Source organism: Labeo rohita, chromosome 7, assembly GCF_022985175.1.
Source record: "Labeo rohita strain BAU-BD-2019 chromosome 7, IGBB_LRoh.1.0, whole genome shotgun sequence".
Classification (NCBI taxonomy): domain Eukaryota; kingdom Metazoa; phylum Chordata; class Actinopteri; order Cypriniformes; family Cyprinidae; genus Labeo; species Labeo rohita.
This window is the reverse complement of record NC_066875.1, coordinates 26,098,192-26,124,350: the sequence shown is the minus strand read 5'-3', so window position 1 is coordinate 26,124,350 and position 26,159 is coordinate 26,098,192. Positions and strand designations below refer to the sequence as shown.

Sequence of the window (26,159 nt, the reverse complement as noted above, 5' to 3'; positions counted from 1 at the left end):
CAGTTTAACACAAGGCAGCAACATAACAAAACGTGAAAATGAAGGGGTTTAAATACTTTTACAAGGCACTGCGTATGTATTTCCCCTAGGGTAGTGCCACCGCACACAGAGTTTAGGTCTGTAGGAAACACTGAGATCAGTCGAGAGATAATGCCAAAGGTCCAACACAATACTGGATCACAACAATTAACCACAATTATTGTGTTTCCAGAAGTTTGTTCTTGGAAAAAAAAAAAAAAAGGTTTAATAATAATAGAGACAAAAATAAATATTATTTTGATTTTAGTTTTTTCCCTACTGAAAAAAAAAAACGGCTAAAACCAGCCTTAGCTGGTTGGGTGATCTGAGCTGGTTTCAGCTGGTCTTCCAGCCTGCTGACCAGCTATGAACAGGCTGGATGGCCAGCTAAAACCACCCAACCAGCTTAGACTGGTTTTAGCTTTTTTTTTAGTATTGTTAGCATTTTAATTTTCTATAATATCATTATTTTAGTCATCACATGCCCCTCTTGGAAGTTTACTGAGAACCACTGCCCTAATGCTATGATTGCCTTGAACATATTTTGTAAGTATGTTTAACATTTTATTTTTTTCCCCTTACAGTCGGTAGTGTATGGTTGGTAATGGTCAAGGTTGCTACATGTTTTTTTGAAAGGTTTTGATGTATTTGATGGAAGGATGACAAAACATTTACTTGTACCTTGCATTTAACACACATTTCTTCATTAGATATTCAGTCTAACTTATTATCTGGAAGAAGTGTAGACAATCATAAACCAAATCTTCCCTAAAGTCTGTAATTACACCCTTTGCATATATAGACCAGCAGGCATATGACAGAAACTTCCTGTTTAAAGTCGTAAGACTTTAGTATAATTACTACTAAACAGAAAGTATTCTAAGTTAGTGTGTTTCTGTAATACGCAGTCATGTCTGTGAGGGGATGTCTCAGAAAATTCTTTCTTACTTTTGCAGTACAATGGTTACTTTTCTGAATGGAGGCAGACTCAATGACATATGTGGCTGACAAATGTACACACCCATAGTAACACACAATTACTTGCAATTAAATTTAATGTGCTAATATTGTTATTGATAAACACCTTTTAACATTTCTTTTACAAAACACAAGTATATCAGCATACATATCTATAGTGCATACAATATGGAACATATGTATATTTAATACATACGCCGCACACTTCGCTAATGTCAGGAATGCGATCTCACAATGAATCCCTGATGTATTCGAAACTTTAAGCAATATTTACATTAAGATTTTACTGTGCTGTGATTTTTAACGTGCCTTGCCGCTGTGGGCAGTGAGGGCATGAACACTGCTAGTCTGACGGACATCACTGAGAGACGCTGAGCTGGACCCACGGAAAGAGACGAGAACTGGGGTATTTATAAAGGCTGCGATCGAGTGTCAGTAAACATCTAACCAGAAGGGGGCGCTCAATCGGCGTTCAAGTGCAAAGCCGCTAATCACAACACCTTCAGATCTAAACTCTGCTTAACGGACTTTGGTGGTCAGTTTAAAACGAAGAGATGGATATCGCCGCTGTTGCATAGCTCAGTGGAACGTCCATGATCAGTGCCCGAAATAAAGGCGTCCCAATCAAAATAGGCAAATGCTTTAGTTATCTAAAAGCATTAATCTTCTTTTTGGAAAACAGTTGAAGTGCCTAAGAGATTTTTATTTTTTTTAACGTAAAGCACCTTTTATGTAAATAACGTTATCCGAGAAGAATGAACTTGGAACCATGGTTCCTATCATTAGCATAAGGCTGAAAGACTGGCAGTGCTGATAAGTGCTGGGGTAGAGCCTCTGTTAAACAGTGGCGGGAGATTGTTGCTTATTAAAGAAGCATGGCAATAAGTTTATCGTGCAATATGAGCTAAACATTTGCGAGTACATTAAAGTGCCTAGACTATTGCATAGACATTTTGAGCGCAGCTAGACGTTATTAATTTTTTGCTTGAGGAAGTAAGTAATTAGGAGGACTAGAGGACTAATCCTCTAGGTGAGAAAGTGACTCACAGATGGAGTTTAGGTTTCAGACTGGGTTAAGAGGTAAACACATTCCCCTTTTGCTCACTCACAGGGGTTTGCTAATAAAAAGTCTAAAAAGATAAACCTCAAAAACAGAGCGAGATCCTGTAAGGCACACGAGAATACACCAACAGTTCTCAAAAATGAACGACTCCCAGAGAAAACGTGAAGAGGACATGGGAATTCATCTTCGACAGGACAAGGTGGTGTCCAGGCAAACGTATGTGAGGGGAGAACAGTTACAACTATTAAATGTGGCATCTGAGTGAGAAAATGTAAAACTTCTGTATCTTCTGCTGTGATGGCTGAGTCTCAGAGGAGCTTGTGGGGAGCATCTCCTCACGTACAGCATCAGACAAAGAAAACACTCAATAACGGATGGAAAACAGGTCTTTGCGATTCCAAAAAAGGAGTGCGAGGAGTCCTCTGCTGCCGCTCACAGCTCTGATTTCTCTGTAAGAGGCTCTATTTCAGAAGGATCATCCTGAGGGAAGACCACGTAACACAGCCTCTGCCCCAGATAGGTGACTTTCTCTGAAACGCATGCATATTTACAGATGTCAGACGGTTTTTTAAATGCAAAATGCTAACAAAACAGCAGTTTTGGCTGGTCTTACTCACCCACGGCACTGGAAATCCAGTGTGGTTTGTTTTTCCACTGCACTCCAATGAAGTAGATGGGGACTCCGGTGAGCATGATCACTAGACCCATGCCACACACCACTGGCTCTGAGTACAGACTGAAGCCTAATAACACTGCCCAGAACACTAGATAGCTGCAAGGGACCAACAAGTTTACCTGTGCAAAGTGACAGAAGAAAAGGGTGGTGAATACCAGCTGAACACTCACCAGTCAATCCAAATCAGTCTTACTGATGAAGTTCCGTAGGTGGTGACTCAAGTACCTTGATGGGTCGGACCATTTTGGGTTTCTTCCATCTGTAGTACAGCAACCCAGCTATAGTGACTCCATATGAGAGGTAGTTTATAAATGACACGTAGTTTATCAGGTTATGCGTGTCCCCGATACACAGGATCACTATGGTCGCCGTACACTGTGGAGAAGAACATGTTTTTAGGCCATGTTTACACTTGGTGAATCCATGCTGCAGTTCTCAAAATATTGTGTTCAACACAATATTCTAAGGCCCCATTTTGGCCAGAGATATTTTCCCTGGTATTCTGGCTGTAGTTCTGACAACATTTCCAACCCATCCAAGTATTTATACACAAATTTTGGGATATTCTTTTAAAAACTTAAAATGGCAAGGAATGAAAACGCCGTAAAATGTTCAAGGGATAGTTCACCCAAAAATGAAAATTCTCTCTTTAATTACTCACCTTTATGTCGTTCAAAATCCATAAGACCTTTGTTCATCTTTAGAACACAAATGAAGATATTTTTGATGAAATCCGAGAGCTTTCTGACCCTTGAACTGAAACATTCAAGGCCCTGAAAAGTAGTAAGGACATTGATAAAATAGTCCATGTGACATCAGTGAATCAACTTTAATTTTATGAAGCTACGAAAAAGAACAAGGTTGCGTTGTGGTACTCTTGAGAATGCACAAGAAATTGTTGAATAGAGTCGTTATTATGGTTTAATTATAACGACTTTGGTGAACCACTGATGTCACATGGACTATTTTAACGATGTCCTTACTACGTTTCTGGGCCTTGAACATAGTAGTTGCATTGCTGTCTGTGCAGGATAAGAAAGCTCTCAGATTTTATCACAAATATCTAACTTGATCTCATGACAAAAACGTACGTATCGGAACTTTTTTGCAAGACACAAAATATGTACCGCCATGTACATTTCGTGACATATTCAATGTGAAATGTCCACTATGTGGTGCTAAAAGAGTGTTCGTTTTTTTCCCCCAGAACAGATGAATGTACATATGGTACATGTTATGGTTTTGTCACTGCAGTTCAGACTTGAAATGTCCATTGAGTGGCGCTACAACTCCAGTGCTCTGTGATGTTTTAAAATAATGTACCATCTGCACTACACCTAAAACCAGACAGTATGAACAAAAGCGACTGTGATGTAAATGCGCAATCACAAGCATGCTGTTTTAGCTTGTTTTTCATCGTAAGTCATGTTTTTCATACCCAAGATTCCGTATCCTGGCTAAGCAAACTTGTTACGTCCAAAACGTGAAACATATGGAGTGGTAATCATAACTATGTACGAATTGATTACAAATGCTCAGTGTTTTATCACCTCAAGTGTTAATTTCTGTTGGAAAATGCAGTGATATGTACTTATTGGTACATATTTTGCATCTTGCAAAAAGGTTCCCACAGGTACATTTTTTTCATGAGATCAGGTGGAAAATATCTTAATTTGTGTTCCAAAGATGAACAAAGGTCTTACAGGTTTGGAACGACATGAGGGTGAGTAATTAATGACAGAATTTTCATTTTTGGGTGAACTATCTCTTTAAAATCTTAAAAAATGTGTATGTTTAGCTGGATAATTGCGAATTATCGTTGCGAAAAAGAAAAAAAAAACAATGATAATGGAAACACATTTACTGAATAAATTCCTTAATGTGCAACAAAAAACTGAGTGGATAAATGAACAACCAGTGCACTGATCTCATTGCACACATCATATGTTATTTGAATCATTTTTAAATGCCTGAGTCCATCATTAAAATGATTTGGTATAATTACCTCTAATAACTCTCACAAAAACATCAAGCTTCTGAACGCAAGATAAAATGACAGCGTTTTTGCATTTCATCACCCACAAGTCATTCATTATGTAGGAAAATGGAGCCACAGGCTTTCCCGGTTCAGCAACTTTTATGGCAACACTTTAGTGTAGGGACCAATTCTCACTCTCAGCTAGTTGCTTATTAGCATGCATATTATTAACATATTGGCTGTGTATTAGTAGTTATAAAGCACATATTCTGCATCACCATATTCTACTTCCCTAATCCTACCCAACACCTAAACAACTACCTTACAAACTGCTAACATAGTTGATGGTGTGGTAATAGTGAGAATTGGACGTTAAAATAATTTAATCATTTTGGATTGATATTTTGTGCCAATTTCCCAAAAAGTGACAAATTTGTTCTTTTGAACAGATGGGATGGAACCTTGTGTTTTTCGCAAATGTTTCATGCAATTTTCAAATTTTCCTGCACAAGTTAAATGGACGGAAACATAACTAATGATGATTTACTTAACCGTTATTAATCTTGTGATTCCAGAATATTCAAGATTTTTTTTTTTTTACTTAAATTAAGTTAGATGTTTAATATACTGTAAGTCCTGGTTGTGAACCACTTGTCTAATGTGAATTAAAAAAAAAAACAATCCAAAAAATCTTTAAATCTTTAAATCATACTCTCAAACAAGATGTTTTATGACATGTTTTAGTGCTATATTAACTGAACTTTAAATGTGCTTGATCTGTGTCACTGAATTCTAATGTCTAGCAAATCTGTGAAGTGTAAATAGGCTTTTCCAAACATTTCAGTCAGTTATTTTCATCTAAAAGAGGCACATAACCAGAAATGTTTAAACCATGTTAAAGTGCTGTGGTTGTTTGACAGGTGTGTAGGCGGTTTTTACCGTTGTCCAGAACACAACAGAACAGATTAGCTAGTGTTTATACAACAAACTAAAAACAGTCACATGAGTTTTCCCATTATCTCTGAATGTGGTATGAGTGATCTGTTCAGAAAACATTCGTTTAGACCTGAATCAGATCAACCAAATCATGCAGACTGTAAGCAGTGTTGTGTTGCATGTGCTGAGTGTGCGAATAGCTTTTTCTTTCTTACACAAACGAGTAGGGCAGGGATTGGTGTGCAGCTCTTAAGGTGGATCATAGCCAGCAGGTAGGGCAGGTGACCCTCTCTGGCGCCTGAGAAACATAACCTGTGGAGGATGGATAAATAAATCAAGTTTTAGTTTGAAGCATCCCGTATTAGCCCAGCTTAATAGTACTCAATTGTTTCTTTACCTAGACGATGTAAACAAGTATCCATTGATCCCCCCCAAAGGTGGAAAGAGCTACAGAGATGGGCATCACCCAGGAGAACATTCCTAGCAGCTTCTCTCCAAATGTCTGCAACACAGCAAACAAAAAAAGATACTGATTTATCGATGTACCTAATTGATAGTATGTTGTTTTAGCAAACAGAAGAGGTCACAGAAACTCACCACAGCCACAGCATTCGACTCCAGCAGCTCTTGAGGGGACATGGAGGAGAAGTAGGCAATGTTGGTGAGAGTATAGACGAGCGTCACAAGGGGGATGGAGATGTAGATTGCACGTGGAAGGTTCCTAGTAAAGTCACCATAACACACCATTTAATATACACTGTATGAGTTGCCCAAGGTATTTTATTTTAAGTAGACTTTGTGATGTACATACTATAATGCATACTTTTATTTCAGGAGAAGGTGCCTTGACAGTACCAATGTGTTTATTTAACATTTTTATTTTTATATTTTTTAAAAAATTATTTTAGTTTTAGTAATTCTTTTGTGATTATTTATTTGTTTTAATACTTTTATTTAACTTTTTTTCTTTTTTCGGTTTTACTTTTATCAATTTTAGTTAACTTATTACAGTTAGTTTCTAAAGCAACATTTTTCATTTTTGTTAAGTTTGATGTTTTTGATGTTGATGTTGATTTTGAAGATATTTTAATTAACAGAAACAGTTTTGATAGTTTTAGTGGCGAACAACACTGTATGTACACTACCAGTCAAAAGTTTTTGAACAGTAAGATTTTTAATGTCTCTTCTGCTCAGCAAGCCTGCATTTATTTGATCCAAAATACAGCAAAATCAGTAATATTGTGAAATAATTTTGCTGTTTAAAATAACTGCTTTCTATTTTAATATATTTTTAAAATGTAATTTATTCCTGTGATCAAAGCTACATACACAATGCTGATTTGCTGTTCAAGAAACATTGATTGAAAAAAAAAAAAGATCAGAATTTATCTGAAATAAAAAGCTTTTGTAACATTATGCACTATACCATTAAAAAGCTTGGAGTCAGTATAAATGATTAATTAATTTATTTATTTATTTTAATATTTTTTTTTAGAAATTAATACTTTTATTTAGCAAATATGGTTTAAATTGATCAAAAATGATGACAAATAAATTAAAATATTATGATTTCTATTTCAGATAAATGCTGTACTTCTGAACTTTCTATTCATCAAAGAAACCAGCTGTTCTCAAAATAATAATGTTTTTTTGAGCAGCAAATCAGAATATTAGAATGACTTCTGAAGGATCATGTGACTGGAGTAATGATGCTAAAAATTCAGCTTTGATGACAGGAATAAATTACATTTTAAAATATATTCAAATAGAAAACTTTGGGTCAAATATGCTTGGTGAGCAAAAACATGTCTTTAAAAGCATTTAAAATCTGGTAGATTTTCATTTGTTTTAAGTACATTCCTGGAGCAGAATAAACACACGTAAACTGTGTACACAAAAAGTGGGGCAAAACTGAAATTAACTTATAAATCAGTGAAAATCAAGTGCAGTTAATTTAGAATTAATTAGACCCTACATATATTAGTGCTGTTTTGTTGGTTTTGATTGCTTCTTTTTTCCTCATTTGTTTTACTCATTTCAACATACACCTCTTAGAGATCAGATTGGTTAATGTCCAAAATTAATTATCCACATTTTTGCTCAGAGTTTTTGCATCTTTTTGTTGACAGTCTTTTAATTCGTTGCCCAGAATATTCTTGAGAAAACGTGAGTAGCCTTTGGCAACAGAAGCGCTGTTTTTGCCATCCAAACGTGCTTGAAACACAGAAAGCATCTCAAACAGCCGCGAAGTAATCCTTTCTGTGACCTATTTTGTGCATTTCCGACAACTTGAGCACTTTTGAGGATGTTTGGAATCTGTGAACAATACGGTACTTGATGCTACGCGACATGAATATATTATGCAGATTACAATACTTTTTTGTTTCACTGTTAGCTGTTTTTTATTTATACTGTTGCTGTTTTTATTGTCACTTGGTGTCTGAAGGTGTTTGTCAGTCATTTGGCAAAAGCTTCTTTTACATAGGATTATTTAGGTTTACGGTCATTGTGGTTTGTGTTAAACAAGACCCATGCATGTGTTCCTGTTTGTGCGGCTGTTGTTCCTACTGCATTTTGTTAACAGAAAGCAAAGAATAATTGCTCTGCAGTATCCATACTAAAACAAGTACATCTCCTTACGAGGCTCCCCAGGTGACCGCCTGTATTGCTTGTAAGATGGGCCAGCCATGATTATGACTATAATAAAGACTCACTTGCGAGGCTCAACCACCTCTTCGGTGACGTAGTTCAGGAAGTTCCATCCACTGTAGGCAAATGAGGCCTGCAGGAAGGCCAGAGCAATCTGTCCCACTGACGGATCCTTTATGAACTCAAATGCTGTCTGGGGCTTTAACGCATCGTAGTGTCCTACAGAGAATATAGGATATAGAAAATATGCGTATGACCTCAGGGATGTACCTGTACCATAAATCACTGCATATTTTAAATGCTCTTGGGATCAATCTGTTAATATTCAACTTGACACTCTAGCGTCATCAGTTTGATTTCATTGTTTCACTAGATAACCAAAGCCTCCAAAAAGCCTTTCTCTCTCCTGTCACTCAAGTGTGAAACTGCACTGCTAAGCTCTCTCGTTTACTCAATTCTTTCTCTTGTCAGTTCAGGGAATGCCTGCAGACAAGCTCGCTAAATAAAAATAAAGTCTTCCCATAATGGCCCATAACCAGTAACTGCAACTCTAGACCCAGGACAGTACATAACAGATCACCACTGCTTTATTGTAATATCACTTAGTTGTGTAACAAGTCACACATAGTACACATCACTAAAACTAAATTAGCATTTTACTACAGTCTTAACTTATTGTAAACTGCCTAAATTAAAGTCATCTTCATATTGTATTCCGACACTTTAAAACATCATCCTAATAAGCTAAAGTTTTCTGATTCAGTTAACTAAAGTTCATTCAATTGTTTAGTGTATGGTGTCTAGTTTTCCTCTGTAGCCATTTACAAAGTCTGCAGATACAGTTGAGGTCAGAAGGTTACAAACACCTTACAGAATCTGCAAAATGTTAATAATTTTACCAAAATATATTATGCATGTTATTCTTTATTTAGTACTGACATGAATAAGATATTTCACGTTTACATATAGTCCACAAGAGAAAATAAAAGCTACGTTTATAAAAATGACCCTGTTCAAAAGTTTACATACACTTGATTTCTAATACTGTGTTATTACTTGAATGATCCACAGCTGTTTTTTTAGTGATTCTTTTTGTGTATTTGAACCCTGTGACTGTATGATTTTGAGATCCATCTTTTCACACAGGACAACTAAGAGACTCATATGCAACTATTACAGAAGGTTTAAATGCTCACTGATGCTCCAGAAGGAAACACGATGCATTAAGAACGGGGGATGAAAAGTTTTTGAATTTGAAGATCAGGGTAAATTTAACTTATTTTCTCTTCTGGGAAACATGTAAGTATCTTCTGTAGCTTCTGAAGGGCAGTACTAAATGAAAAAAATGACATTTAGGCAAAATAAGGAAAACGTACACGTTTTCGTTCCGTTCAAAAGTTTACACCCCTGGCTCTTAAAGAATTGTGTTTCCTTCTGGAGCATCAGTGAGCGTTTGAACCTTCTGTAATAGTTGCATATTACTCCCTCAGTTGTCCTCAGTGTGAAAAGATGGATCTCAAAATCATACAGTCATTGTTGAAAAGGGTTCAAATACACAAAAATGCTGAAAAACCAAAGAATCTGTGGGACCTGAAGGATTTTTCTGAAGAACAGCAGACAGTTTAACTGTTCAGGACAAACAAGGGACTCATGAACAATTATCACTAAACAAAAAACACAGCTGTGGATCATTCAGGTAACAACACAGTATTAAGAATCAAGTGTATGTAAACTTTTGAACAAGTGTCATTTTTGCAACTATTATTTTTTCTTGTGGACTATATGTAAACATCTTTTATGTGAAATATCTTATTCAGGTCCGGACTAAATTAAAAATAGCATGCATTTTGTATAATCCCTCTTATTTTGATAAAATAATTAACATTTTGCAGATTCTGTAAGGTGTATGAAAACTTTGGACCTGAAACCTTTTTTGATCTGTTTAGATTTGAAAAATTGTGGTCATTGGTTCAAGTTTTAGAAGGGTGATTTATGAGCCTACCCGCCATTGTGACCTTGAGCAAAGCACTTAACCGCAAGTTGCTTCACTGTAAATCACTTTGAACAAGTATCTACTTAGTAACTATTAATACAATATCTACCACTAGATGTCACTATTGAAATAAATGGAGTAAAAACGAATGGCTTTGCCCAAAATCCACAGAAGAAAAAACAGCATGAGGGCGAGTAAATAATGACAGAAATGTTATTTCGGGAAGAGTATTCATGAAATGTTAGCATTTTCCAAGAGGGTTCAAGCTTTGAAAGCGATGAGTTTAAATGGGTTTTATTACTTGTTGGTGTTACTGGATTATTTCAGTGGCTTGTGCCCACTCAAGGTCAATCTTTTGCTTTTTATTCATTAGCTAACAGGCATCTATCTGGTCTGTTTAGACTGGCAGTAACTGGCATTAATGTGCTGGGCGTGTTTGATGATTCATGGCGTTTAAGTGTGGGAATTATTCACAGATGTAAGTGTCCTTTCTCTCCTTCGCCTATTGCTTATTTCTCTTTGATCTCTTAACTTCACTGTCTGCTTCTGTGGTTTACATGCTTATTATGTTTTTGACATAATAAGCGTGAGAGGCACTGTTTGTTCAGGAACATTTGTTACATTTCTTATCTGTGCTACAGTTTGGCCTATCAACTGAAAGTGAGGGAAAAATCAATACAGTATAGAATTTATGATCCCCTTAATGTTTAATAATTAATGTCACTGCACATTTATAGAATTAAAGGTGCTGTGGCACTTTAATATTGGACAGCTCTGAAGAACTTTGAAGAATTTTTTTTTAGATAATTTCACGGCAAGAATAAAAGTGTAAAATGTGAAGTGTACTTGACATACCTTTGGCAATCTGGATCATTCCCACTACAATGATTAGGACAAGGGCAAGCAGTTTCCCCACAGTGAAAATATCCTGAATCCGTGTCCCCCAGCGCACACTGGAGCAGTTCACCCAAGTCAGGAACACTGTAAACACACACAGTGAACAGTTATTCATTCACACATTCCAAACTCAAGAGTTTTAAAAATAATTTTCTTGAAATATTATGAAAAACACTAGGAGTGTTCCACAGTAAAGGGAAAATTAAAAATGCAATCTAATTAATAAACAATGACATATTAAGAACTAATGTCTCTCACTTTTTTTGTTTGTTTTAACAAAGAGCTGTTTTACACACACATATACAGAAACCCACAAAAGTGTCATGGGGACAAATCAGGTTGTGACAGTAATGGAAGCAGTGTGGTTTTGTTGGCAGAGCAGCTGGTCACATGGTCCAGTTTTATTAGTTTAAAGAGGGGAAATAAAGATCAGATGTAACTTATTTTACTGCTGCAGGCAAAACACTAACCCATTCATGGCTAAGTGGTTATCAACTAACGGGCCGGGGCCCACTCAGCAAACCAGTGTCTTAAATAAGACAAAATTTGCATTCAAATCAGCTAAAATGTCTACAAATCAAGATATTTTTATATTTATTCACCCCCTCAGCAACTTCTCACAGTTTTGGAATACCTGGTTATAGTGTGATTTCTAGACGTGGAAAAATTAAAAATCAACTTAAAAAAGTCTTAAAATTCCATGGGCAATTTTTATGTTATTTAAATTTTATGTTAATGTCCTTTTTTCAAGATACTGTATTTTACAGATCATTTTGTAAAATCCACATAAGGTTCATAGAGTTTTAGTAGAAAATGTTTAAATTTTTTTATGCTTGAGCATTGAACCATAAACAATTATTGCACATGCACCTTTGGAACAGACACTTACAGTTTACAGGCGGTTGGCAATGAAGGTCACAGGTATAGTAACTAAAGACATTAAAGACACATTTCTTTTCTTATTGGTTGGAACGAGTGGGAGCCTTGAAAAACATGCAGGATCATGAAACATGATCTTTACTTAATATCCTAATGATTTTTGGCATAAAAGAAAAATTAATCATTTTGACCCATACAATGCATTTTTGGGTATTGCTACAAATACACCCATGCCACTTAAGTCTGGTTTTGTGGTCCAGGGTCACATATTGTTGTGAACAATGGAGTCAAAAGATTGACAACCACTTTTCTAACCACAGTCAGTGTAAGTGCAGATGAAAAGTAGAGTGATACAATTACCTCATATCACTTCACTTGGTTATCTGTCAGGTAACTGTATCAACCAGATTTATTTAATGTCTTTTTTTATGCATTACAATTGCGATTTCTTTGAAAACAAAAAAGAGCAGTTTATCAAGTGGCATCAATACAAAGCAGACTAAAGCTGACACATTAAAAAAGTAAACCTACTCTATACATTCACGTCTGAAAGTACAGGCATTATAGGCCGTTGCTTCTCTGTACATCAGCGTTTGAGGTTAGTGGCTTCTGTGTTCGGCCGCATTGTGTAACAGCTCCGGTGTAGATCCGGTACACAGAGGTCCGTCTCCAGGGCTTGATGGCACAGTATACCCAGGCATGCCGAGGGAGACACTGGGCAAAGGGGAGACGGGTTACCCCCACTCATCCATCAATGGCCGGAATTACCCGCCCACACACGCAAACACATGCGGGGCATCTGTCAGACCCCCCTAGACAAACAGCTTCCGATGCCCCACAACAAAACGGCCCAGACGCCAGCTGAATTTTTGGCGAGAGTAAGCAGTCGACAAGAGCGGCTCACAGCCTGCAAACTAACATCTAACCTGCCCGACTTCATCCGCTCATGTGATCCCGTGCTTAATACACACCACCTTCATGTCCAGACAGCATTCAGTGAATCTTTTTTTCTTGAAGAGAGCACGGCAGGCTTTAACTAAGATAAAAGGACAAGCAAGCAAACATTTAAAACTGGCATCCACAGTGCATCCTAATGTATTTTTCATATTTTATTCAGAAAAATGTTTAATACGTTGATTGTATAACAACGGTTCTTTCTTGGTTCAATGTGATTAAAGCAATACGCCTTGAGTCACTGTGATTTTTGTTTCACAGGTAGGTGTTCTTAAGCACCTTAAAATGACAGCAATAGCAATCAAAGCCACAATGTTTACTAATAATTATTAATAATTTATTAGTAATAATAATCTGAATTGAAAAAAAATCATTTGGCAGTATATGGGAGCCCGGCATACAACTTATATAAGAGATAGTCCATCCCAAAATATTGCTCTCATGTTGTTCTAAACTTGTATGACTTGTCTATTTTATACGATAGGGTTCCAGAGCACTACAGTGTTTGCTATGAGTTTTGTTTCCTCTTGTTTGGGTTTAACGGATCTGACTCCAGCTCCTTCTGTTTTGTATCACAGTGCAGAAGTGACTAAGGGTGGCCAAATGAAGTTAAATGAACACAAAGCTAATGAGAGGAGAATTCTAATGAAGTGCTAACAGCCTTTAAATCTGCCAAAATACAACCACTCACTTCAAACCCCCGAGAGGGGCATCCCTCTGCAGCTAATTGACCGATAAAGCCAACAAAAGATGCACTAAATACACAGAAATGTGCAAAACACTACAACTCTCTGTAGTCGCCAAAGCCTGAAATAAGTGTTATGTTTTTCATGTTTACCCTGTGTTGTAAATGGCAGGCTTTTTTAACAGTTTTATTTTTAAAAAATTAAATAAAATGAATTGACCAGCATATGTGAGAACGCTTTGGCAGGATTTATGTATTTATACACTTCCCGTCAAAAGTTTTTGAACAGCAAGATTTTTTAGCAAGGGGTCCTATTATGTATGGATAGGCTTTTCCACTTTTTTATTTTAGTCAGTGTGTGGTGTGTATGTTTGGGCATAAAAAAGATCTACAAAGTTACAAATCTCAAAGTCCACTCCAAAGGGAGGTATTTCGTAATCCCTTTTCAAGAACTAAACCCAACGGCTCCTTTGGACTACAGTGTTGTTTTCAGCGTGTTATGAATTAGAGTGCCCATTAGAATATTATTAAGATAAATCCTGCCTATGGAAATTCGTATGGTTGGGGGGTGGGTAGGGAGGAGGTGGGGGATTAGCCTAACTTTAGCGATGCAGTGCAGAGAGCCGCTTCTGGGGCGCTTCAGCAAGTCGTGGCGCGGCTGGTATTAACACAAGCATTGACTAGAGTGGCCGCGATCAGCTCTGGTGGCTGTGTCAGAGCCATAACGCGCCTCAGACATGTGCAGTATAGGGGTCAAAACACATGCCAAGGCATGGCTGGTGTAAACACAAGCATTGAGTAGAGTGGCGTTCATCTCCGGTGGCCGTGTCAAAGCCGTTACTCGCCGCAGACATGTAGAGTGTGGTAAGAGATTTATTCGTCATACAGTGTAAATAGCTTCACTTATAAGTTTTTTTTTTTTAAATGCATAAACTTGCGCTAGACTAGGCTAGGATAAGCAGTGATGACGTTCTTTGATAATGTTAATGTTCTTTGCTCGTTTCTGTAGCTGCTTTTTGTAAGCATTATAATTAGTAACTTACAATGTTTTTATTCAATTGTTGTCATGTTAAATACAAATTAGGTTATTTTTAAAACATTTGGCTGCTTTTAGCCTTATGCTGGAGCTGGTTTCGGGCAATGAAACTAAGCATGTAAATACTTAAATAAATTAGCACGATAATATCATGTAACTGCGATCTGGCAGGCTGATTATAGGACCCAACACTACTGTAGCATCAACTATACCTTAATATATCTATACCTTAACTATAACATAGCAAGTGGAACTTGCTGCTTTGGCAAGGGGTGTGGCAGTACTGAAACACCGTCTAAGCTGTTCGCTAATCATAAAACGCACTGGGACAGCTAACCAATCACAACACATTTCGTTTTTTGAAGGCGGGCCTTCATCAAACCTGGAACTAATCGAGCCATTTGTGCCAGGTTGGGGAGAAAGGTATTGTAATAATGTAAATTATGTGAAAAACAATGCGTTTTTCAAACTTTCAAGCATGAGAGCATGTTCAAAATCAAAACTTTGTAAAAGAGCATAATAGGACCCCTTTAATGTTTTTTAAAGAAGTCTCTTCTGCTCACCAAGCCTGCATTTATTTGATCCAAAGTACAGCAAAAACTGTAAAATTTCGAAAAAATTTTACTATTTAAAATAACTATAGTTTTCTATTTGAATATATTTTAAAAAATAACTTATTCCTGTCATTTCTAAGCTGAATTTTTAGCATCATTACTCCAGTCACATGATCCTTCTTTAATCATTCTAATATTCTGATTTGCTGCTCAAAAAGCATTTATTATTAAGTAAAAAAAAAATCAAAGCTTTTGAATGGTATAGTGTATAATGTTACAAAAGCAATATATTCAAATAAAAAGCAGTTTTTTAAATAGTACAAATATTTCAGAATATTACTGCTTTTGCCCTATTTTGGATCAAATAAACGCAGGCTTGGTGAGCAGAAGAGACTTCTTTAAAAGACTTTCTTTAAACTACCTGCCATTAAAGATACAGTTGTAAAAACATAAAGTCAAATGAGAGTTCAGTTGTGTATTATGCAGGTTAATAAGAAGCTTCACAAAGGTCTGTGTGTTTGTTTATTCGTTTGTGTGTCCAGACCAGCAGGAGCTGTGTGGGTGGGTATCTCTCTGTGTGTAATCTGACTGCAGCAAACAGGGCTTGTGACATTCATTCAGAACATTCAGAAGGGGGGGGAAATGTAACACATGGTGCAATACAGACAAATTCTCACACAGTGAAACTAAGAACACTCACTCACACACAACCAGGGGTTCAAGCAAAGGTTTCCAAATGCATTAGTTTACTATTAATAATATCCACTGCTGCATCAACACAGACTGCTAGAAAAAACCTCCACTTCAGGCTAGGGTTGTGTATTTACATAGCATGTTGTATTTGCCATTGCATTTGATGTACAGTATATTTAATCAAATATCATTCAGTTTTACAAAGAACAGAAAAAGAATGCTTAATTTCTCACCAGTTCACAATTTCGATTTTTAAGTTATCTCATTAAAGATGGAAGAACATTTTGTGGTGCTGTCTATCCAAATTAAAATCTGTTCTTAATTGCTTATTTCTCTGTCTAATCTGTTAAAATCTGTTTTAAAAAATGAATGTAGTTCATGCTTTTTCATACTTCATAACTTTTGTGTTACTACTGTAGCATTTTTTTTTTAGTTTTATTTCAATAAATTTCTCATTGTGTCATTTTACACTGAACAAATTTCCTGTGGGCGTGCCCAATTCAATTTAAATTCCAACTCTGAACTGAAAAGGAGCCAGTTTTTCAATTATGAATTTTATCCAAGCTTGCATCAATCCAACTGACCCAGCAGAGGCTGGTAAAACTTTTATTTGTGCTGGAACTGTATGTGAAAAACCAGTGCTAGGTGTTTTCCTGAGGTCTTTGAATGTCTCATGTTATTTCAGGGTATTTGCTTGGTCTAAAGGTTAATGACAAACGGTGGGAGGGTGCGCGTTACAACTGTGCCCTTCCTTAGCATGACTCACACCGTCCATGCGGCTCATCAAAAGATCGTTATTCACTTCTCATTTGTCAGGTTTAACGGTATTTTAGCGGCATTCACAAATTCCCGCCTCTATGCTCTTGTCCATCAAAGAGCATTGGGGTAGCTAGGGCAACCGCAAAGCCCCCAAACAATACACAATACAGAGGACACACCCACATGTTCCGCCGGCTCAAAGCCTGGCACCATTACGGAGTCTGACGCCACACAGCCTGAGGGTCAGGTGCCCTAATACCACAACATCGATACCAACCCCACCCGGCTATCCAGACCCAAACAAATACGTTCCCCGAATATCGGAAGAGAGCGCAGCGATTTGGGATGCAGGTCTAGCATCCTTGGATAGGGCACATACATGAGGTGTCTTCCTTAAATAGAGCCATTGGCCCTCATTACCCTGCACTTTGGAGTATGTCTGACTCAAAGCTTCAGTTGGCTGTTCATCAGGACAGATTCTAGATTCTGCTGCCAAAAATAGGGATGGATGGCTCAACTCAGCCAGCACTGTCATTAGGACCACTGCCTTCATACTGACACACCCCCAGTACTCCTTGCTGGGAGACCCTATCCAGATCTGACAGGTTCAAACCAGCTGAGTCACAAGGCTCTTCTGAAACAAACACACATACGCACACCGGCCTACATTTGACTGGTTCATCTTCACCAGCTCCAAAAATATCCTGCCACACGCCCACCAGGGTTAAAGTACTCAAATCTAGATTGAACCGAAATAACACACATGACGGAGTGATTGAGAAAGGCAGAATGAAGGACAAAGTAGATTCATCATGACTATGGGCCAGGTGCATGAATATACACACTATGTTAAGACTGTGTCTTAAGAACTAGTTTGACCAAAGCCATTAACCAAGAGGTATTTGTACTTTTCAGATTCAAATTAGACCAATCTACCATTTTGTAACTGAACTGAAAAGTAATTGACCAGTCTTGGTCTAATGACTAACTTTTTAAGACTAGCCTAAGCATGTCTAATAGTCAGAATTAAATTCTGAATGCACTATATATTCACACCATATTAAAAGTTTTTAATTTAACAGCATTGATGGGTATTGGATATATAATTGTTAATGCTCATTACATCCGTTTTTACATTTATACCACCTTTGCTGTCATCAAATTCTCACTAAGGATAATCTTTAGAAAAACACTAAGAATTTAATAATGCTATTACATGTAATCCTCACAGCCCTGCAAAGGATAAAGGATAAAATATCAAATATTCAAATATTCTTTTTTCATTTAATATCAATAATTTTATTTAGAATTTTTATGTCTGCCATTTCTTGCTTATTAGCCATAACATGAAAATAATTATTGGCTAGAATTTTAATTGTATTTCATTTTAATTTTAGTTTTAAATGTGCATCACTAGTATGCCCTGCAGTATATATTTCTACGAAGTGATTTGTTACACACCAGTCAAAAGTTTTTTAACAGTACAGTTTTTAATGTTTTTTAAAGAATTGTCTTCTCCTAACCAAGCCTGCATTTATTTGATCCAAAGTACAGCAAAAACGTAAAATTCTGAAATATTTTTACTTTTTAAAATAACTGCTTTCTATTTTAATATATTTTAAAATGTAATTTATTCCTGTGATTTCAAAGCTGATTTTTTTAGCATCATTACTCCAGTCACATGATCCTTCAAAAATCATTCTAATATTCTGATTTATTGCTCAAAAAAATTATTATTTTTTAATAAATTTAATAAAAACATTTATTATTATTATGTTGAGCTGAGCAGAATTTTTTTCAGGATACAACAATAATAATAATAAATGTTTCTTGAAAAGCAAATCAGCATATTATTATGATTTCTGAAGGATCATGTGACACTGAAGACTGGAGTAATGATGCTGAAAATTTAGCTTTGATCACAGGAATAAATTACATTTTAAAACATATTCAAATAAAAAGCTGTTACTTTAAATAGTAAAAATATTTCAAAATATACTGCTGTATTTTGGATCAAATAAATGCAGGCTTGGTGAGCAGAAGAGACTTCTTTAAAAACATTAAAAATCTTAAGATCATTGCACACGAGTCTGAAATTTGTTTTTTCGTTTTTTTTTTTTTTTGTATTTGTCATTCTTTCCTATCAAAATGCTTTCTACGGATGCGGAAAACCCAGAAAATCAAATGTGGTCCAAACTTTTTTTTATGACAGATGAAAGGCAGTGTGTAATCGTGATTAACACAAGGTCATATTTATTTTTATTTAAAATGAGGTCGTATTTATTTTTTTACATGCGAAAATTTTAAACTCAGTGTGCAATAACCTTTACTGTTTAAAATCTTTTGACTGGTAGTGTATGACAGCTGACCTGCATTATTACTAATGGTGTGTGCTTTACTCACAGACGCAGGTGGTTGAGAGGAGCCGGGTGGCGATGTATGGAGGCAGGCAGTTAGGAAAAGCTGGCTGTAGCACATAGTTGGAGAAGGTGAGAGCAATCACAGCCAGAGTCGTTGGGTACATGATCAACACAGCGCTCCACAGCAACAAGAACCTGTGAAAACACATAAACAAATGGCCATCTTTATCATTACCAATACAAAAGAAAAAAAAAACGTTAGTGTTGCATCTGAGTGAGCAAGTAAACACTTGTGAATCCCTTGTGTGCATCACACAGAAACTGAGACATTTGCATTTAGGCATTTGGCAAACACTCTTATCCAAAGCAATTAATAATGCATCTGTTCATCCATTTCCTGGGAACTGAATTAGTGACCTTGGGATTGTTAGTGCCATGCTCTACTGTTTGACCTACTTCAATGCTTAGTGTAACACTCTGGAGGGAAACAATAGACGTACCCCACCAATCCCCCGAAGATCTCAGTCACGTATGAGTAGTCTCCACCTGACTTGGGGATGGTGACGCCCAACTCGGCATAGCAAAGAGATCCCAAGGCACAGATCCCTCCTCCAAGAACCCATACAATGAGTGAGAACCCCACACTGCCTGCATGATCTAGAACCCCCTTTGGAGAGATGAAGATCCCTGAGCCAATGATGTTGCCTGAGAAAACAGAAAAAACAACAATGGGTTGCAATGTTTAATCTTCATATATTGTTCATATAATCTAAAACAAACTACATTGCTGGACTGAATTATGAGGGTTTCACCTCAGGACATAGAAGTATTATTGCCAATTTCGCCAATTAGAGCAGTTTATGTGTAGTAAGTGCATGGGAATATTTAATTGAGATTTTAATTATTCCATCTAAAACAAATCTGCAATCATGTGTTTTTATCTTTCAGTGCTGCCCTTGCAGCTGTCAAAACAGTGTTAGAGTCAACATCACTTGCGAAATCCAGTAGAGTCCAGTATTCAGTAAAAAGTAAATGTTCTGCTTCACTGCATATACATCGTAGTCAAACCATCGTGAGCATGTTCAGTGCATGAATGATTATGCCTCAGGAAACTTAAACAAAAGAGTTTCAGTTATATGAGGCTCAGCCACAGTTATGGGACGAAGCATTATGTAATCATTTTGGGTTCTCTCTTTGTCTGTGGGTGTTCACATGAAATAGAATTTGGTAGTATCGTGAGTCCATGTGAATGTTTGCTCCTAGCGCTTCAGTACTGCATAGAGGATAAGGCAATGAAGTTGACGAGGCAAAGCCCAGGGCATCTCAAAAACACTCAGTTAAATGAGGCTGAACGTTCCTGAATGAAGTTCATGGGATCATGGGATCACACTACACCGCACCGCACAGACTCTGACTGGTCGTACAACTCACAACATAAAACAATGTTCGTTTAGCTGATTAACAGAAGTATTAACTCCCCCTTGTGACAACTCCCAAATTCACCAGCAGCGTTATCACTGGATATTAAACCATTTTTTGTTTCATCTTTAAGTAAATACTGTCTAAAGTGTTCCTATGTCATTTGCTGTCATTAAATTGCAGTGTATATCCTCTTCCGGCCATTGGTTACCCTGCTCTCTAGATATAGGTAATGCCATCAGCAAACTCTTTCCAGTCAACCACTAGTGCACTAGTTTAATTAACTTTAAAAATTTGGTAGGAGTAAATGAGGTTACATTGTTTCCACATTACCTGAAGTGGTAAAAAGAAGAAACCACACTGCCAAACAAGTGTGTAAAGTAACTGATAAAATTTGTCACTGACCTTGAGTAATATCAGGAGGACATTCTAGAACAGAAAAACTTTCCCATGTTCAGGAGGTAAATAAGTCACCAGTTAAAATTCAGCAGTTATTTTGCCTTTAGGAAATCCTTAAAGGGATAGTTCAAAAAAAGTGAAAATTACCCCATGATTTACTCATCTTCAAGCTGCAAGCTGAATAGATGCACTTTATTGAACTTCAAAATCTCAACAGCCATTCCGCCTTTATGAAGCTTGGAAGAGCCAGGGCATTTTTTAATATAACTCCGACTGTATTCGTCTGAATGAAAGAAGAAAGTCATATACTCTTAGGTTGGCTTGAGGGTGAGTAAATAATGGGGTAATTTTCATTTTTGGGCAAACTATCCCTTTAAGGATTAATCTGCAGTAATCTGGAATTCTGTACTTAAAAGTGTATGGGATAATTTTTGTGCCAATAAGAATGAACGTAACTTTATAAAACTGAACGTAACTTTCCCAAGAAACGATCAAAAATATGCCACTGCAAAAGAAGAAAAACACAATGAAAATGAAAAAATGAACTCAGTCGCACGAATTTAACATGCTCTTCAAATATGCTCCATTCTTTGTTAATGATTTTCAAAGAATCGTTTTCGCGAATCATGGATTCTGAATGCGTTGCCACAACTTTCGCTTACGCTTCGCAAATTTTCGTTTGCTGTTTTGGCACAAACCTCTCGTGGGGGCGGGCTTAACAGCGATCTACTCTGATTGGCTAATGAGCTTTTGATGGACAGTTGCTCTCTGACCTGGAAGCACGGACGGGTGACGTCAGTGGCGCACATATTGGAAAGTTGTTGCGGTGTGCAATACGTCGTGCTTTGTTTATATTAAGTATTAATGTTATTAGTATTTCACCTATGGTCGTCTCTTAGTTTCTAAAGATGAGCTCCCAGGAAAGACACGGAGCAGCATCATCTTCCACCTCAGCTTGTCCCTCAGGGCAGCTTGAAGTAGGTTCGTGTTGCTAAAGTAACGTTAATCAATAACATCGATAAAAGTTTTATTCATGTACAGTGTGCAACAGTTCTGATAGTTTCTATAAACAAAGCACGACGTATTGCGCCACTGACGTCACCGTCCGTGCTTCCTGTTCAGAGAGCAACTGTCCATCAAAAGCTCATTAGCCAATCAGAGTAGATCGCTGTTAAGCCCGCCCCCACGAGAGGTTTGTGCCAAAACAGCAAACGAAAATTTGCGAAGCGTAAGCGAAAGTTGTGGCAACGCATTCAGAATCCATGATTCGCGAAAACGATTCTTTGAAAATCATTAACAAAGAATGGAGCATATTTGAAGAGCATGTTAAATTCGTGCGACTGAGTTCATTTTTTCATTTTCATTGTGTTTTTCTTCTTTTGCAGTGGCATATTTTTGATCGTTTATTGGAAAGTTACGTTCAGTTTTATAAAGTTACGTTCATTCTTATTGGCACAAAAATAATCCCATAAAAGTGCAGTATGTAATATTGACAGCTAGCGGTTGAAATGGGTACTGCAGTCCAAATTCAAAATATTGTTTCTCCCACCCTCTTCCCTCAGACTTGACACTTATGTGGGTTGCCAGGTTGAGGACATGCAACAGGAATGTGCGCAACTGACAATGGAAGATGACAAGCCTTAAAGTGCAAGCTGATGAGTTGATTTATCCGCATGTTAATATGCCTCTGATCATAGAGCTTTTTAGTTGGATGCCTGGCCTTTATAGATCAGGTAGAATGTGTGACCTCTGACCCACTTTGTTTGCTCGCTTCCATGGCTGCATTACGCTGTGTTTTGCGCCAACTGGCAACCGGACTGTCAAAGTATTATTGGTAAAAACGGTCAGTGGGCGGAACGGCACAGACCAAAACAAAAATAGAAATTACGGCACAGAACGCACATGTTCAAAGTAGAATGACTGATTGTTGTTTTTAGGAGAAACAAGCATGTGAACTTAACATGTTTCCTAAATATCTGCAAATGTATTATGGTGTTTTTATGCTTTAGTGCAATCAAAAAGAAAAACTACATACAGCACCTTTAAAGGTGCTTGTCAGATCAGTGTAAAACAGTTCACAAGTGGTGAATTGCTATGAGCTAAATTGTGTCAGCCTTACTGCCCATGAAGCTACTAAACCATAATCATAACTGAAATCTACAGCTGCACCTGTATGTTAATGTTCCACAGGAAAGCCAAGCTCAAAACTATTAACGTTAGTTATATCTAAATCTTAACCTTACTAATCTTTATAAAAACATCAAAGAGAAAGACTAGCCATATAAAAATAAAGACATCATACTATATATATATATCATCTGACGTAGTTTAGAAATAAATATTTGTATTATAGTATGTTGTATTATACAAATATTTGAACTTATACTGTATGTAAAAATGTGTGATCTGGACCTTTTTTCCCAGACAATAATGCTGAAAATGTAGCCTATATGTGACCCTGGACCACAAAACCAGGGTCATAAGGGTCAATTTTTTGAAACTGAGATTTTTACATCATCTGAAAACTGAATAAACAGGCTTGTTCAGATAGGACAATATTTGGCTGACTATTTTAAAATCTGAGGGTTCAAAAAAATCTAAATATTGAGAAAATCGTCTTTAACATTGTCCAAATGAGTTCTTAGCAGTGCATATTACTAATCAAAAATTAGGTTTTGATATATTTGGTAGGATTTGGTTTGGTATATGGTAGGAAATTTACAAAATATCTTCATGGACCATGATCTTTACTTAATATCCTAAAGATTTTATATAATAAAAGAAAAATCGATCATTTTGACCCATACAATTAGCTTTTCTACAGCAAAGTCTGTCTTAAAACTTACATTTAACAATGAACATATGTGACCCTGGACCACAAAACCAGTCTTAAGTCGCTGGGGTATATCTGTAGCAATAGCCAAAAATACACTGTATGGGTCAAAATTATAGATTTTTGTTTTATGCCAAAAATCATTAGGAAATTAAGTAAAGATCATGTTCCATGAAGATATTTTGTAAATTTCCTACTGTAAATATATCAAAACGTAATTTTTGATTAGTAATATACATTGCAAAGAACTTAATTTGGACAACTTTAAAGGCGATTTTCCCAATATTTAGATTTTTTTGCACCCTCAGACTCCATATACTGAAATAGTTGTATCTCGGCCAAATATTGTTCTATCCTAACAAACCAAACATTGATGGAAAGCTTGTTTATTCAGCTTTCAGATGATGTATAAAGCTCAATTTTGGAAAATTGACACTTATGACTGGTTTTGTGCTCCAGAGTCACATATACTAAGAAATAGTCACCGGAGTAAAATGTGTGACAACTAGTCTAGAGACTTCAGGGAGGACTGCCAAATATAACTGACATGGCAGACACATTACAAATTGCATTAACAAAAGTACAAAAGCATAGTGTCAATCTTATCAAAGCTTCCAACAGATGACCTTCATCTAAGCGACAAAATAAATCTCATGCTGTTTTGTAAAACACTGTTCAACGTACAGTCAATATACATAACACACTGATGATTATTCACTGGATGGATGAGCCCAGCACACTAATGATAAACAGGCTGTCTGAAGTTTCACTTTTTGAGGATGCTATACAATACATAAGAACATATGAATTTGAATTTTCCTGTGCAAAACTCATTTAATCTTGCACCTCGACCTTTACATCTAGCAGTGTAAATGATCCTTCAGATATATGACATTCATAACACGAGACTGCATTTGTATACGATCTTGTTTCCTTAAAGCAAAGTCAGCACTTCCGCCTACTTTAATTCTATATTTTCCACCGCAGCGTATATAGCAATGGAGTCTCTTATGGTGGGTTTGTTCAGGGCACGTGAAGGACACAGTGTAGTGGGTTGTAGCCACGTAAGCGCGGAGTTGAGTTTCAGCCTGATTCTCTTCCTCAATGATGCAATCCGCGCTCTGATGAACAGAGTCTGATGGAGACTACTGTAAGTAGCGGCATGGCATGAGACGCTCTTCTCTACGGAAGCCAAGCAATGCTGTTTGTCGTGACTGTCCAGACAAAGTATGACAGTCGTACAGCTTCACGATAGAAGTTTTGGACATGAGTTTTGACACCTAGCGTTTTAAGACTTTATTTTCCACCACGAACCCTCGACATTTAGAGCGAAGCGCATTTCAGATGCAAGCAGATGTGGACAGATATCATCAGAGAGACAGAATATCATAGAGTGCGTGGAGAAGACTGAGATAAATAGCTGAAAGAGAAAGCAGACAGTGTGGAAATGACTGACAAAGGAACATGCTGAGAGACAGTGGTTAGGGCGCACGCGGTGGCATATTTGAATATAAGGAAACATCTCACCTATAATTATGGCGCAGGCGCTCAAGAGTCCGATTTCTTTTTTAAGAGTCACTCTGTCCTTAGATCCACTTTGGTTTCCTCCGGAGTCTAACATCTTCTGTTGCTCCGTTTTCGCGCAGTTTCTCCGGTTCGTTTCGGTTCCATCCATTTGTGCGGCTGTTCAAGAAAGCTGCATCTGTATCCGCGCCCGGTCTCATATAGCGAGTTGATGCAGGACTCTGGGCGCTCACGCATGCGCAGAACTCCCGTTGCCTGCCTCCATAGAGATCAACAGGTTGTGCTGTGCGCTGGCACGCGTTTACCTGCACCACACGCGAACAAAGAGCAGGACACCTGTGGCATTGCAGGACCTCGATATCACAGCATTCAGTGTTCATTTTGGCATTCACAGTCAAGCTGTGTTGAGGATGAGTATAGGTTATCAGGGAGGGTTGGGAAAAAGAGTGGTAGGTACACGGGTTTGAGAGCTGTATGTACGCTATACGTTTACTGTCGTACTTTAATGTAGCTGCCTGTATGTGGGTGCTTTCTTTTTTTTTTTTTTTTTTTTTAACTCAGAATTAAAAAAAAAACCCCACCAATTTAATAACATTTTGTCTTCACTAATTGATTTTACGTTATCCTGCAGTGTAACAAATACATTTGTAAAAGAAAAATATTCAATTTATTCTCAGTATTGATAATAACTACTTGTACAATATATGCACTACCAGTCAAGTTTTTTCTCTCGTCTGAAGTCTCTTCTGCTCACCAAGCCAGCATTTATTTGATCCGAAGTACAGTCCAAACTCTAAAATCTTGAAATATTTTTACTATTTAAAATAACAGTTTTTTTGTTTGAATATATTTTAAATTGTAATTTATTCCTGTGAT

The 26,159-nt window shown here is 37.0% G+C and overlaps 1 protein-coding gene across 1 annotated transcript; it reads right to left on the bottom strand.

Annotated features, from left to right (window-relative positions):
• Nucleotides 1-1,055: 1,055 nt before the first annotated feature.
• On the bottom strand, nt 1,056-25,524 carry slc7a10a (solute carrier family 7 member 10a). Its single transcript, XM_051114675.1, is given in 12 exon segments — nt 1,056-2,589; nt 2,677-2,854; nt 2,961-3,110; nt 5,865-5,961; nt 6,047-6,081; nt 6,083-6,151; nt 6,247-6,370; nt 8,364-8,517; nt 11,147-11,272; nt 19,152-19,303; nt 19,609-19,813; nt 25,287-25,524. Coding segments are annotated over 12 exon segments (1,536 nt in total). The 5' UTR covers nt 25,435-25,524; the 3' UTR covers nt 1,056-2,491.
• Between the last annotated feature and the right edge of the window lie 635 nt (nt 25,525-26,159).